At 38.7% G+C, this 15,583-nt stretch overlaps 1 protein-coding gene across 2 annotated transcripts in view; it reads left to right on the top strand.

Moving 5' to 3' along the window:
* The window catches only part of CCNY (cyclin Y), a 105,385-nt gene extending 91,930 nt beyond the window's left edge, over nt 1–13,455 (top strand). For both annotated transcript variants that reach the window (XM_088534023.1, XM_088534024.1), the window contains 3 exons: nt 4,078–4,244; nt 8,130–8,292; nt 10,894–13,455. In XM_088534023.1, coding sequence (XP_088390149.1) covers nt 4,078–4,244; nt 8,130–8,292; nt 10,894–11,010 — 447 coding nt within the window. In that variant the 3' untranslated portion in view covers nt 11,011–13,455. The remainder of the gene's footprint in view (nt 1–4,077; nt 4,245–8,129; nt 8,293–10,893) is intronic.
* Nucleotides 13,456–15,583: the final 2,128 nt, after the last annotated feature.

Genomic DNA, 15,583 nt, shown 5'->3' with positions numbered 1-15,583 from the left:
AATGTTTATGCTCTTTTTTTTTTCCGACTTTACCTCAGCTTCACTTACTAAACAAAAAGGAAAGGAAAATATTGAGGAAAGGAAAAAAGAAAGAAAAAAAAAAGAAAACCCAAGGTGATCAGAGTGCGTAGGTTTAATAATTGTGTTTAGATCTGTGGATGTTTCTTCTGAGAGTGACTGCTGGTGGCCGCAGCACCTAAATGCTAAAAACAGTGAAGCGAGAGGTGTTCACCTGGAGACCCAGTGTGTCATGCGGGCTGCCTAACTGGGCTTGCTAAATGAGGTGCCACTTGGCAGAGCTGGAGACACCTGAGCCGTGGCCGAGGTCGCGTTCAGCTGCCCGTGCACCTGGGTTGCCGTGCAGCTAGTGAAGGAAGCTGGTGCAGCGCACAGGGGAGCGAGGCCTCGTGCCCGTGGGCCGGGCCCTGCTGGGCAGCGCTCAGGGCTCTGTCGCTCCTTGGCTAGGTTTTTGTATTAGATTTTGGTTAGGCAGTCTAACAGTAGCACACACGTGCTCTGTGGAATCCCTGTTCTGCCTGGGTGGCCTCCTGCATCCAAGCAGAGAGCTCAAGAGCCCGTAACCCTGGGGTCTCCTCGGTTGGTCACCGGCTTTTTGATGGGCAGTGCAGGCGCAAGAGCAAGGGCTGTGGCCAGGGTTTGTTGCTGGCCGCTGTTGTTTAGGCCTGACTTTCTGGGAAGCACACCTTGTACTTTTTCAACATGTACTCTTAAAAATAGCAAATGGATAAATTTGCAAGGGCTGTAGTGTTGTGATGTCCTTTCCTACCAAATGGATGGTACCAGGCCTTTTGGGAACATTGTGGATGCCCAGCTGAACAATGGCAAAGCACAGCTCTTTCTGCAGAGTGGTGGTAGGAAACCGGCCCATTGCTTAGAACAGCAGCATATGGCAATTTAGTGGTTAGATGACAAATTAAACTTTGACTACCTGAGACCCGCTGCCAACTATAATGTTTTTCCATACAAATTTATTTTTTCAAGCTTCAAGGCACTAAAGCTTTTTCAAAAAGAAAGGAGCGTGTTTTCTTTTGCTTCTTTTTGATTGTTGGGGTGGAAACCTTGTCTTTGTTAGCTATTCTGTGTTCCTGGAACCTATAATGTGGGTCATTTAGTGAATTGTGATCTACTGCAGGTAGATCATAAAATGATTTCAGGTGGAGTGGACCTCTGAAGCTCCTGCATCCTGCTCACAGCAAGACCAGCAAGGTCAGGGTGCTCAGGGCGCTCAGGACGCTCAGGGCCCTGTCCTGAATTCCTCTGAGGACAGAGGTTTTGCAAGCTGTTCCATTGCTTTATGGAGGCATATGAAAACAATTTTATGAGATATTGGGTGCTTAAACTGCAACTCTAGTGTGGTGAGAGGTGATAGTGGGGTATTGAAAGCTAATGTTAAACATCTTCAAAATGAAGCAACAAATTGAAGTAAGAGTTGATAAAATGTAAGTGCTCCTTTGGATCAGAAAATGTTGAAGTGAAATAATTTCACACTTTTTTATTTGGAAAAAAATCTGGAAGAAAACCCTTCCTCTAGCATTTAACATTACATTACATGTATATTGTGTTATATCCTCTGAGATAGAGAAAATGAAATGTTGCTTGGCACTAATTAAACCTGGTTTTCTCAGTACTATAGCAGAGGTCAGTGTTGGATATTCTCATAGCAACCAGGTTTTAATGATGGACTTTAGACATAATTTGAAATTAATGTTCATTAAGCCAATACTTATTTGGTGGGAGTAATGAGGAGCATGGACATGATTTTGCACATGCAAGAATACATGTTGAATAGTGTTTTGCCTGCCCTATAAAAGTGAATAAATTTCTGAGCAGTTAGCAATACTTTAGTTACTTTTTTTTTCTATAGAAGAACCTGAAAAATCATCAGTTTTCTGTGAAGTATCATATTATAAATGTCCTGCCTTTATAGTTCTGTATAACGTTTTTCTCACAGATGACTTGAATACTCATTATGTCTGTTGTTTTGTGCTTAATGGTATATATTTAGTTAAACAAAGTGCTTAATGCCAGGTTAGAGTTAATTCTTCATTAACGTAAGAAAAAACAGAGAACCATTTGTTGAAAGTGAGAGCCAAAAGTCTTTCTTTGAGACTTTTTATTTGAGCAGACTGTGGTTTTGGGTCTATTACAACTGTTCAGACTTCAGGGTATTCTGTAAATTCAGAATTTCATTCAAACCATTGTGTCATTGGCAGAATCAATGAGATTTTGCTATTCAAAATAAGATTGCTGTGCATCTGTTACTTTGCATTTGCTTATTTCTAAACATCTCAAAAACTTAAAATAAGTATTTTCTATTTTTAATAATTATCATTATTAATAATAAATATTATTTATATTATTAATATTAAAATTCTTTAGTAATAAATTAGTCATACATTCATAATCTCTCTCTTTTTTCAATGTTACTTTAAAAAGTTAACAGTATTTTAAATGTGATATATAATAAAAGAATGCTTTCAGCTTTCTTTGCAGTTGGTTATTTCTTCTGTTTCAACAGAAGTATATTTCCTTCAGCACCCGTAGATGAATAGCTTTACATATTTAAAAATTTAACACAAAATGCTGAGCCTTCGGTGCTTAGCAGTCTTCTATTTTTATACAAAATGAAGCCTTTCAGGTAGGTTTAATGTTTTGCACGTGTATTGTACTTTCATCAGAGTAGCTCATAGAATCTGCCAGTTTCTGTCAGTCAGTTCAGAATCTTGTAAGAACAACCGCAATCTAAATAACCACCTAATTGCTTTATATCACAGTACAGTGAAGAGGATATTATAAGATCTATTATAAGATACAAAGAACAGACTCTTCTCCAGTAAGTGCAAACGGGTATTTTTACGGAGTAGCCTATCAAGATGAAGCGTTTTGGGGTTTTAGAAAGGTGTCTGCTCTGGCACGTGGAGGCAGTGCCCGTGCTGAGCTGCCGTCGCCACGTCAGGCGCTCTGCGGGCAGCGACTGCCCCTGCGAGACGAGGGCTCAGCTGCTCCCCTGCCGCAAGTCGAGTTCGGAACCGGAGTGGAAATTACTGATTTGAGGAAAGTAAATAGCTGTGTTTCATTTTCCTCAATCAAGGGAGTGCAGTGAAACCAATCTGAAACAGCCTCAGCATGGAGTGAGAACTCAATATGGCCTGGGAGAGGCTGTTGGCTATTGGAGAACAAACATGTTTACGTGTTTTACATAGGGAATCGTTCAAGTATACAACTGTGTTAGTGGTAGTTACAGACATGTCTGTAACTTGAGTTTTGTTTTTCTTAAATGAGATCAGAAACAAAGAGCCAGTACTTTATAATGGCCATTTTGAATGAAAATTACCTAGAATGGTATATACATAGTGTTTTCTTTTCCTGGGTTTTTCTTGTGCCATGCCTTTTATACTGCATAGTGTCTACAAAAGACTATTATTTATTTGCTAGGCATAATGGTGTGCACATATTTAGTTATTTAACGTGTTTTTCATGGATTATAAACTTCCCTGTAAAAGTTTAAATTATAAAACATGTAGTTGTTAACTTTGATCTTCTTATAATGTCCTTATTATGCACATTATAGTTGTGAAAATTAACAACCAAAACTCTGTTAGGCACTTAATCGACCTTGATGCTTTTATATAACTGTAAAAATAAATGGGCTTCAAAACTCATTAGTTGTCATTGTTTATTTTTGATTAACTAATGTGGTCTAGGAATGGAGGACCTTTCAAGAAGCCCAAATCACTGAAGGTCCCTGCGTGCTTGGATGTGAGTGCACAGAGTCACAAGGGAGCTGGTCTGACCGGGCCTTAGTGCTCTCTCCCCGACAATTCCACTTTTTTAGGATCAGAAAGCAAAGGCCAACTAAAATGTGAATATATCACATTACGTCTTGAGCTTGGCATAAATGTGTACATTTACATCCCCAGCTTTTATAGAAGGATCTTCCTGAAAGCAGATGATTTTTATCAGATGATTTTATTGGGTGTATTAGGATATTTTTCCTTTTCGTCTGTCTTTGTTAACAAAGTAGATTAAGTCTTGATTTTTACTCTGTTTTCACAGGTGTACCTTGAAAGACTTTTAACTTATGCAGAGATAGATATTTGCCCAGCAAACTGGAAACGAATTGTACTGGGTGCAATTCTCCTGGCATCCAAAGTCTGGGATGACCAGGCAGTGTGGAACGTGGATTACTGCCAGATCCTGAAGGACATCACAGTCGAAGACATGTGAGTCCAGTACGTTTATTTTGGTCACTGACTGCCGAGGTCTGTGTGTGTGGGCACCGAGGGAAGTTCCCTCACAAGTCACACCACGTCTGTGCATCTGCGTCGTATCTAAGCGTGGTGGATGCTGGCAGATTGCACTGGGTCCGTTTGGGAATTGCTTGCATAGAAAATGTGAATGTTTTTATTTCTGGTTAAAAAGTAGGTTACCACTGGGTGTTTGCAGAGTGTTTGAAACTGGATCTGCAGAACACTCTAAACCTTTCACTTGGCAAACAACACCCAAGTTGAGGAAGCCGGCGTGTGCTCGTGTCAGTGGCGCTGGCCCTCCTGAGCTACCTCTGCACACAGGCAGCAGAGCAGTGTGTAAGGCAGGACAAAGATTCACTGGGATCCCCACGACCCTTAGGCCATCACCCACTTGGTCCCTGCTGGACTCAAAATAATGCTGATTTTATTTTGCCATGTCCTGACAAGTTTGTTTGCAGAGTGTTTTTAAAAAAACCCTGATATTTTAATTTCCAAAGAGAAACTTCCATTTTGAACATTTTTTTTTTTAAAGTTTTACATAAGAACATTTTTAGGAAGTTATATTGTAACAGCATATACAGAGTTGTGATGTCTGCCGGGATATGTCTTGGTCACTTTAAGAGTATATTCAAACAAGAATTAAAGTATGCAGATGGGATAAGAGTAAACAAAATTGAAACATTAATGATTGCAAGTGTTAAAATGAATGCTCATTTCACCGAATAGTTGAGGTATTAAATGTAGCTGCTGAAGGCCTAGGTTTTAACTCTGCGGTGGGCTCGGTGCAGGGTTACACAGGGGTGCACTTGTACAAGGGCCGGGGCACACGAGAGTGGGTAGAGGGCTGAAGTTGGGGTCACGGTGCTAGGAGGGGGCCAGAAGCTACCGCAAGCCACTGAGGCTCGTGTGCCCTGAGTTACTTCAAACTGAAGCACAGGATACTGTGTCAGTGCTGGTCTTACGGCCACATTAGGAATTTGCTGATTCACCCCGCCTCTTATAAGAAAAATAAAATAATTTAAAAGATGTCTTAGTACAGTATCCATGTTGAATGCTTTAAATTAAGCCTGCTTGTATCTCTGTAGGTAAGAGTAGTTTTATAAATTGTGAGTAGTTGTCATTTCTTGAGTATTAGAGAGTTATCTCTAAATCTGTAATAACAAGCCATTCATAGAGATGTATCTGTCCTGAGCCGGAGGAAAAAATGTGAAACCCACATTCCTTTAGGATGATGTGGGTCCTTTCACTACTTTGGGGGAAAACTCTGATTTCACATCACATCACATCAATCCAGACTTTATAATGTAAAGGTTACAATAATCTTTAAGGATATTTGATGATACTTTTATTTAAATATGGCAGAATGAGGCTCTTTAAAATAAAATGAGGGGGACCAGGTAGAGAGAAAAGCTAATGTAAGGCCAATTTGGTAATGCTTTCTTGACTGTTTCCAGTGTTTCTTGAATGATTTTGCTAAGCTACTTTTCCCTTTATGTTTTTCCTGCGCTTTCGCATATTCAGTTGCAGGAAGGGTCTTCCTACACTCACTCCTCTTTTCAAGACAAATCTAAGTGGTTTGGAAGCTAGTGCATCCACTCATAGATTTCTGAAGAGCTTGAGACACACTGTCAGCTTTGTGCTGTATGACAGTATTGATCAGGAGTGGCTATAAATAGGAGATTTTAAATTGCTGGTTCTCAGTGAGTTTTTTTGGAGGCAGATAAAGAGGCACACCATGATGGTATGAAAAGAAATGAAAAAAAGCTATTGTTTTTGACATCGGCATATGACACCAGTGCTAGTTTTTTAACTAGCAATTTACACAAGTGTAGAAAGTTGCATTTGAACCCTATAAAACCATTACTCAAATAGCCGATGTGCTGTGCTCGAGTGCCAGCGGTACTGCTCTTCCTGCCCTTCGCACTGGCCAGGCAGAACCATGGGGAATCCTTGTCTGCTGGATTTTTAGCTTCTTAGACTTTCTGTAAAGATTTTAGGGTTGTCATAGACTGCAAAACCAGCTCCCTTTTGGAGAGCCTGTGCTCGCTCGCTCTGTGGCACTTGGTGGCCCGGGTCATGGGCTTCGTATTTGGGGCTTGTGGATTCTCAGGCAAAGAAAGCAGAGCTTGATGGATCTGCTGGTGCATTTCTTCCTGTGCCAGGTTTTTTTGTTGTTTGTTTGTTTGTTTTTTCCTCTTCCAGGCATTTGGGACAGAACTATTAAGGTTTGAATTGCCTACCTCTGCACTAGACAGGAACTTTAATTATTTATGTTAAAATGCAAAAAGGCAGAAAGAAAATCTAGGTCAAAATTGTCAACTATTGTGACTCGTTAAGCATAAGCATGTCTTGCAAAACGCTACGCAAACCTTTGAGTTTTGGCAGTCATCACCATATGTTAAACGAGAACTAAAAGCCAGCAGAGGACTCGGAAGGATTGAACAGTTGTGTGTATCTGTAGCCATGCACGTAGCACTGCCCTGAACTTCGGTGTCAGGAGTGCTAGAACCGTCCAGCGTGGGGCTGTCAGAGGAAGGCTGGTTGTTAGGTAGGTAGATCAGTTCACATAAGAGCTAATGTGAGGGTTTTGTTTCTCCATTGCCTCGTGAAGTTGCTCTGCTGATCTGATCTCCACATCAGCTGGGGAGCTGGGGAATGGGGGGTGTGGGGCTCTGCACGGGTTCTGAAAGACGAGGGGTCTCCTCCATAGAGAGCCGGCATCTTTCCCCGTTAATACTGGCTTTGTGTTGTCTTTTAATACGTGCCTTCAGGTTTAGCTTGCAGGAGGTAAAATGTTGCAAGAATAATTTAAAGATAATCTGCATTTATTAATAGACTGCTTAAAAAACAAATTTAATGTCTTTTTTTTTTTGTAAAACTAGAATCTTGAGTAGTGTGAATGCATGCCAATGCATGCCAAAGAGGTTTAGTCCGTGTGTTGCTTTTAGACGGTCTTTCACTGTTAATTAATATTTATCCTTATGTAAACGTGGAATTTTGGCAAAGAGAAAGTGAGCATAAGTGAAACTATTGTGAAGTGAGAGCGATGGCCTGCTAGTAGCAAGGGCGAAAGACATTCAGTGCAGTCCCTGTATAATGTATGCTCTTCAGCACACCTAGGCAACATTGACGACTGGTTTGTTTTTTACCTCTCAAATTTTGAAATTACTGTTTTGAATATATCATATGTCCCTGCATAAATACTGGATAGGTTGTCTCTATGCCACACAACTAATGTAAGCTGCCAATCTTCCATTTTGTTGATTTACTTATTTACATACTTTTTAACTTACTGGCATAATAATGTATTGATATGTAGCAATTTTCATTGAGTGGAAGCTCAGATACAGTCTCTTTGTCGCTATCTGGTATTTTGATTAAACACATTTGCTGGGGAGAAAAGCCAGCACTGTGACTTTTGTATGCACATGCTGAGGAGAAACTGCTTCCTGCTGTTCATAGAGGGAGAAGCGTGCTGCAAAACTCAGGTTTCCCATAAAGACTTGGAAGTGATTGATTGTAAAGGCGAGAAAGACTGGTGGGTTTCTCCAGGAATTTCCATGTTGGAGTGATTTGCCCCTCAAAACCTGTTTCCTCGGAGCGCTCCCTCGGCCCGGCCCGGCCTGGCGGCGCCTTCCCGCCCGCAGCGGCTCCTCTGTGAGGGCAGCGTCTTCACGGCTCCTCCCTTGGCTCGCCCAAAGAGTTCGGCCGTGTGGGTCAAACCTCAGACTTGTTTAATTCTGTCTTGCAAGAATAAGATGTGAACTGGGTTTGTGCCATTTGCAACTTAAGGCAAGTTACATTCAGGCGATGGCAGCGTCTGTGGCTAAATACTTTCACGTTTATCTTTTTCTACAGGAATGAGCTGGAACGCCAGTTTCTCGAGCTGTTGCAGTTCAATATTAATGTTCCCTCCAGTGTCTATGCCAAGTATTATTTTGATTTACGTTCCCTGGCAGAAGCTAATAACCTGAGTTTTCCTCTGGAGCCCCTGAGCAGGGACAGAGCGTGTAAACTTGAGGTAAGGTGCTGGGCCCCACTGGTGGGGAAAGGATGCACAGGGTGATTGAGTTGTTTGTGATGATAATGGGAATGGGGATGTAGGAAAGTGGTGCAAAAAGAATGAAAAGTCATTTCACTTAAGTTGTATTTCTCATTTTACTTAAAACATTCTTTCTAAATCTCCCAGATTTAATAAGAGTAGACCTTAATTCAGTGTATGAAGAGCAAAGTAAATTTGCACCAAAATTATTTATGTTAAAACTTTAGAATAAAAAATGAGAAAATTCATTAGGATTGTAAACTTAAAAGGAAAAAGACAGCTGGCAAAGTTTGTAGATGGTGGATCTTGATAATAAGATCTATTGCATATATTAAAGCAAATTATTTTGTGAAGAAAATTTAATACATTTCACACCATTGTCAGTACAAATGAAGATAACAGGTAGTTCCTAAAACAAGATAGGAAATGACTGTGCATACCTGCAGAATATTGGTGGTTATTCTGTACTAATAAATATAATGTGCATTTTTTTTAAATAACAGAACTTCTGTTTTTTTTTTTTTTAAAAAAATGTATTCTTAAAAATTCTCCCTTTTGTTTGGGTTGTTCTGTGCTGCTGGCACCATGTGACTCTAACATAAACTTGCTGGCTGAAGTGGATATCTCCAGGGAAGAGGAAGGCTCTGTCCAATGGAAACCGCCTGGTCCACCAGTTCTTTGCCTCTTTTCTGTGGCCAGAAGTAAGGGAAGGTGATGGGAGCATCCTTACTCCCTGGCAATATTTGGTTGCCTAAAAGTTCTCCATGAAACTAGTAGGCAGCATAATTTGTAGCCTAATCACTTCAGTGTGTTTCAGCATTTAGCCTGCCAGCAGTTACCCTAGTGTCTTTGTAATACTTGTTTAGTATGAACTACTTTTCTAGTATTTTTCTAAACAAGATCCATGAGCTTTGAGATTGTAGGACTCTTTTAAAATGTCACTATGTTCATGTTTAAAATGGCACTACTTTCCACAGTAGAATATTTCTCCTGATTCAAAGTGCCCCACAATTGACAGTAAGAAGCAGCTTTGTCTTATGAAGAAATGAAAGTACATCTTCTTAATTTCAATCAGCATATGACCTAAAGGTATCATAAATTTGTTGAGGTACCCTTTGAGTCTATGTGCTGTGTGTAGTTTAGTGAGACAGTCAATGTCTTTCACATCTAAATGAATAATCACCAGGTAGAAACGACAAATATTTAGTGCTAGTTCCAAGCAATATTTCATTTTGTCTGTTCAAGTCCTCAAAAATAATTTTTCCTGGAAATCCCAGAGTCTTGAAGTGTTCATCTCTCCTGGCTATGTGATGCTAGATCAAGAACTGATTTGACAGCTGAAAGAAGCAAGGCTGCACCTCAGTGCACGTCTTTGCCAAGCCATGCCTTATGCCATGATTCCCCTGGATATAAATCTGAATCAATTTTAAACGAGTTAGGTTAAGGTCTACAAAGCAGCAGAAATATTTATGTTATTTTACTCTGTTATTCAATTTGCGTGTACCAAAAAAGAAAGCTGTGTTCAAGAACAGTAAAGCAAACTCAGTCTGCAACTAAAAAGCAGCAAATGGTCTCCTCTGTGTGTGTGTTTTGAATCATGTAATCAGGGATTGACCAAAGCATGGGTGAACATTTGCTCCCTGGTGTCCCCACCTCTGACCTTTGCAGTACTGTTGTGTTTCCAGGGCTGTTTCCCACCACAGTTTGCAATGCTGTAAAGGTAAAAACCAAGACAGAGAGTGATGATCAGTGGAGTCTGGTTGTTTATTTATATTGCCTTGTTTTATAATCAAACACTTTCTACAGATTTACATTTATACTATACTCTTTTTAAACTCCCTATCTTAAGACACCAACTAAAAGCATTCTTAAGTAAATAAAAATATACTCTTTTACTTCATCTTACTTCTAAATCTGACTTTTTTTTTTAGGATAGAATATTTTTTCAGTCTCCATTTAAAAGACCTTTTAATGCCTTGCAAATGAAAGTATGCAAATGAAAGTATATAGTATATTCACTATTCAAATGAAAGTATATATGTGTGTTTCCCCCTAGCAGCATATAAGATAGCCTGTTGCCCCATTTATCAGCAGAGGAAAATATATAATTACAATACCACAACTTTTTAAGAAAGAAAGAAAGACATTAAGAGCCCTCCTCTTTCCACGTTCCCTGAATATGTTTATAATTTCTGTAATAATTCTATTCAAGTTAATTTTTCAACAAAGAAGTGCTATATTACTTACAGCAATAAGTAAAGAAGTGCTATATTACTTACAGCAATATTTAAGTTTTATTGACTGCCTTCACTAGATTTGTGACAGCTAAACTGTAGAAAGAAAGAAAAATAGAATATGCTTATTAAATCCTTCAGAAATGACTGTGGTGAGCAATGCCAGGTCAGTTCTTTCAAGGTAATGACTGGCATAGAAGAGTTGAGAAAGATCTTCACAGGTTTTCTATAATAAAGTGATGTTTTATAATTCTGCCTATATCTAGAAATCCATGATTTGCTTTATTTATATTATTTGTGCAGCTGTGGCCTCTAACTGAGGTTTCTTCATTCTTTCATCCTGCAGGCCATTTCCCGCTTGTGTGAAGATAAATATAAGGACTTCAGGAAATCCGCAAAGAAACGGTCAGTCAGTGCTGACAATCTGACTGTGGTTAGATGGTCCCCTGCTATTATCTCCTAACAGAGGAGACTGAAATATTCCTATAGACTATTTCATCCATCCAATATTTTTCGGGGTAGGCTGGGTGGGGGGGAAAAAAGACTCTTTTTTTTATTATTATTATTTTAATTTTTAAATCTGTCAAGCTGCCTTTACAGTGCCTCCCCATTGTGTAGCACACAAGCTAGTGGAAGAAGAAATCAGTCGCTGGGAAGGAAGACAAGCAACAATTTTCTTCTCACTTCACTAACAGCTTTACCATTTTATGAGGATACAGCAAATCAGGTGCTTGGAAGAAGAAACAAAAAAAAGGAAGTAGAGGCAGAAGACAATTTAGAATTGTGCCATTTTTGTAATACGCTGTACTTTCGAAGAGAAATGACAGCATGAAAACAAACCACGTAGTCAGATGACTGTGCACTAGAGGAATGAAGTTGGGAGAGATCCATCTTAACATTTTCTTGTAATATCTTTTTTTACTTTTTGTTTCTGCATTCCTCATCGCTGCTTTCCAGGATAAATTCTTCCCCTTGCACAGCAGCAAATACGAAGTCTGTATTTACAGTAGCACAAGCCCCTGAATAAAGTGTTTTATGTTTTTGGTTTTTTTTTTTCACTGCACTTTTTTTCTGTAAGCTGTCTTATTAGCATTATTCTTCAGAATTATTATGCATATGTTATATTTGTTCTATGCCTTTCATTGTATTTCTAAAGAGATAACTTGACCATAGTGCTGAACCAAAAGTGTGTACAGGGATCAGAAGATCATTCGTAATTTCATGATGTGTTTTATTTATAGTGTATACTTGGGTACGTGTGCCTTCCTGAGTTCTTGGAATCGTTTATTTTTCCTTAATATAAACATACAGTTGTTAAAGTATTCAGATGATGATGATGCGACTTGGGCCAAATCTCTCTGAAATTTGCAACAGATCTTGTGATCCTTTTGCAGATTTTCACAGCGTTAGGAGTTCAGTAGAATTCATTTTGAGGTAGGTTGGGTGGACTTTTTTGTTTGGTTTGTTTTATTTTGCTTTGGTTTTGGTATGGCCTGACTAGTTCATTCCTTCACTTCCAGGTCCATTGTTGCAAGCAATATTCTCAATTTTATATGTTTACTTTAAATCAAAGTGAGTCTGTTTGTATAAAATAAAAAATAATAAAAAAAAAGTTCCAGTGAGAAGGCCTGTAGAAGAGCAGAATGGTAATCTTAACAAGGTATTTGTCACAAGTAGATTCAATTTTAAAACTAAAGTACAAGCCCTCGATTTTTTCAGCGTAGGTGCTTATAGAAATTAAAAATAACCAAACTGTGAACATAAGTTTAAACGCAGATTATTAAGCTCTTCTGTTGTTGTTGCTAGTTCCCTCTTACTATGCCTGTTGCCCCCTTGGGATTTGTAAGAACCTTTTAGAGAAAATAATTTACCAGAGTAAGCATTTAATTGCTCTACTCTGCAATATCCCAGAGTGATCTATGTTTTTTCCATTTAATTGCACAGTTTAGAAAGATATGGTTAAAAATATCTCTGTTCCCTGAAATCCTTTCTTTGTGACTATCACTGAAATGAATGGCAACAGACATCCCTGATTTATGCACTACTGTGGTAAACCGTAAAGATTCCATATTTGTTTTATTAAGCCCTATGGGCTTGTAGCAAACCTAGGGGCCCAGAGATGCACACTTGAACTCCAGTGCAATCCTAATCAGGTGTCTCCAGACGGAGAAGCACTGACAAGATTGAAGTGGTTAAGACCAAACAGCTTTCTGTAAACTCTCTAATGTGATTTGTGTGGTATGAGACATGAAGGCTTTGTCTGTAAATTCTCCTGAGGTCTCTGGGGCCTTTAAAATAATCTAATACTCATCATTTATTCTTGTGCCAACACATCAGAACTGTGAGTACCCAAGTCCATTTTTCCCTTGAACGTGGAATGTAAGGAAAGTCTTTATAATGGTAAAAATGCAAATTGGAGCATTTGGAACCTCTTTGCAAGTGGTATCAAAAGGAGCATTTTCAAAGCGTTTGAAATTTATCCTTTATAAGCATAAATTTAGGCTTTAAAAATATGTAAAATATTTTGATTTATCAACACTTTGCTAAACTATTTTTGATTTAACTTGATATCAGGAATATTGGTTTTATCCATTTCTGGGTGAGAGAGATATGAACTTTGGATTATGTAAAAATCTCAATGCATCTACTATAATTTTTGTGAAGTTTATTAAACTACTTTAAAGATTGTATAGTCTATTTATTGTATGTATGTACATACAGTCTGATACTTTAAAAAGTGGATTCCGTAAAACCTGGCTCAGTCTTGTTTAGACTATTGAATATCGTTTTAGCCTTGTGCACTGGACTCTACCTCTGTATAGGAGATTTTTCCATATTCTTAATTAGTACTGATTCTGTGATTAACTTGGTTGTTTCTTGCACTAAGAATTAAAAAATTCTGCTGTAAGTGTGGGTTTTTTCTTTAGCTTCAGTTCTGCAGTATGAATCCCCTACATCTAGATGAGCATTTCTTTCCTTCATGTTTGTAGAACAATTCTTTGCTTTTTCTTCTGGTTTGTTCCAGATTTGCCAAAAAATATATAGTACCTGTCAGTAAATCTTAATGAGTGTCTTTTGTTTGCAAGGTGTTCAATTCCATGTAATTAAAATGGCTTATTATTTAGGTTTATGTTGTGTTTAGTGTAGTTTTTATTAAGTATTGCTATATGGAAAATGCCATTACAAGCTTAGAGTTGCAAGCTTGAGGTGTGAGAAGGAGAAAAAAAAAAAGTAGTGTTTTAATTAACAGCACAAATAAATTGTGGTTTTCATTTCAGAACCTGAAACTAAGTTTGTTGTAAAGGTTTTCGGGATTAAGCTTTTCGTTACTGCTTGGGTCACTGGCTCAAAAACTAAAAGGTGTAGGAGATGTAATAAACCTGTCCCTTCAAGCATCACTGTCTTAATGAATTATTTTTGTATGTTGAGCCAGCGGGCCATTACATTGTTGCTCACATCTTGGTATTTGCATAAGGTTTTGAAGATGGCATCTTGTAGAGGCTTTTTGTTCATGCCTCCTTCTTCACCCTGATATGTTTTCCTAATTCATCGTCCCACCTCTGGACTTGTTCATACCTCATTTTACACCTGCTTTGTCAGCTGGATGTGGCTTTTTGATGAACAATCTTCTTTGGAACTTAAAACACTGGAATCAAATGGTGAAGAATGAGAGGAATAAAAAAATCAGAGGACCTTCCCCTCTTCCACAAACTGTATCAGCCTTCCAAATGATGTATATTTGCTATTGCTAAAAACATGCAAAGGCTTGTCCCATAGCAGGGTAATGGTGTCCACTTGAATAATCATATATTTCTTTTACTTTTCAGCCACGTTTTCTCTGAGTTCAGCTTATATAACTTTGTTTACCTTAATTTATCTAGCTTAGTTTATAAGTAGGCTAAGAGCGTGACACAAGAATTGGTTGCATGTATGGAGTCTTAATGCAGACTTTGTTTTTGACACTTGCTCTGCTTCTCGACTTCAGTGCTGCCAGAAACCTTAGATATGACCTAAATATTAGAAGTAGCAAAAATCTCATCAGAAAAGGGTGACAATATATTGGTGTCAGATGACAAAGAGACATCTGGTATTCCTGGCTATCTATAACAATAGCCGTATAGGGGAAGACGTAGAGGAACTGAAAGGGCAGAACCAGCAAAAAAAAAAAAAAAAAAATCCTAAGGCTTAACAATAAGTTATTTACAGGCATCTTTGAACAGTGAATTTTCCCGTGGTGTGTAAACTACTAATTGAAATGTTGCACATCCACCAGACAGATTTAGTATTGCTGTCTGCTTCCATGTAGTGTTCCTATCATAGAGAGTTCTCTCAATGTGGCTTCTAGCACTTTCCTCACTACTGTTCTAAGCACCCTTGTATAATCTGAATAGTTTTATATTTTTACTTGGCTGACTGATGTTAAAAACAACTCCCTCTACAATGAAGTGCCCACTTAGTATCTCTGTAGCAGGTTTTGAGAAGATAACTTACTTTCTTTTGAGCTGGATCTGCACAGCACTGTAACTGTGTAAAGTGTACAGCCAAGCCTAAAGTGTACGGTAAATATCTTCCTCCTGTTTCTGCTTCTCTCTCCACTAATCTTCACTACATATTGAGGTAGCCACAGGAGAAGTGATGAGAGCTGCAACTGCCCTAGACTAAAGGTGATGACAGGAGATGTGTAGTGACCGTCGTTAGGAGCAAACCTTTTAAAGAGGTTTAGAAGATTGCCAAAAAACTGCTGTTCATAAGGAAACAAAAAGTAGTTGCAGATACAGATTATGACTCTAGACATATTTGATTTATAGCTAATATTAATCTGCCTTTCTGAGTCCTCCTTTGTGAATCCCCAAAAGTGACTCATGAGTCCTCAGAGGACAGTTGAGACACGGTGCAAAAATTCCTGACTTCGGATGTATCGCCTAAGGTAGCGACACTTGTCTTTACTTCTGGTGTCTGGGCTAGCTCTTCAGCACTTCCCATTAAAGCAGTAAGAGACTTCTTCAGTGTCAGAGATTGTGCAGCACACTCAGAGC

This window comes from Tinamus guttatus, unplaced genomic scaffold (genome assembly GCF_059628265.1).
Source record: "Tinamus guttatus ecotype Peru unplaced genomic scaffold, ASM5962826v1 Tinamus_guttatus_pri_ptg000530l, whole genome shotgun sequence".
NCBI classification, from domain to species: Eukaryota; Metazoa; Chordata; class Aves; order Tinamiformes; family Tinamidae; genus Tinamus; species Tinamus guttatus.
This window is presented reverse-complemented; position numbering and strand designations above follow the sequence as displayed.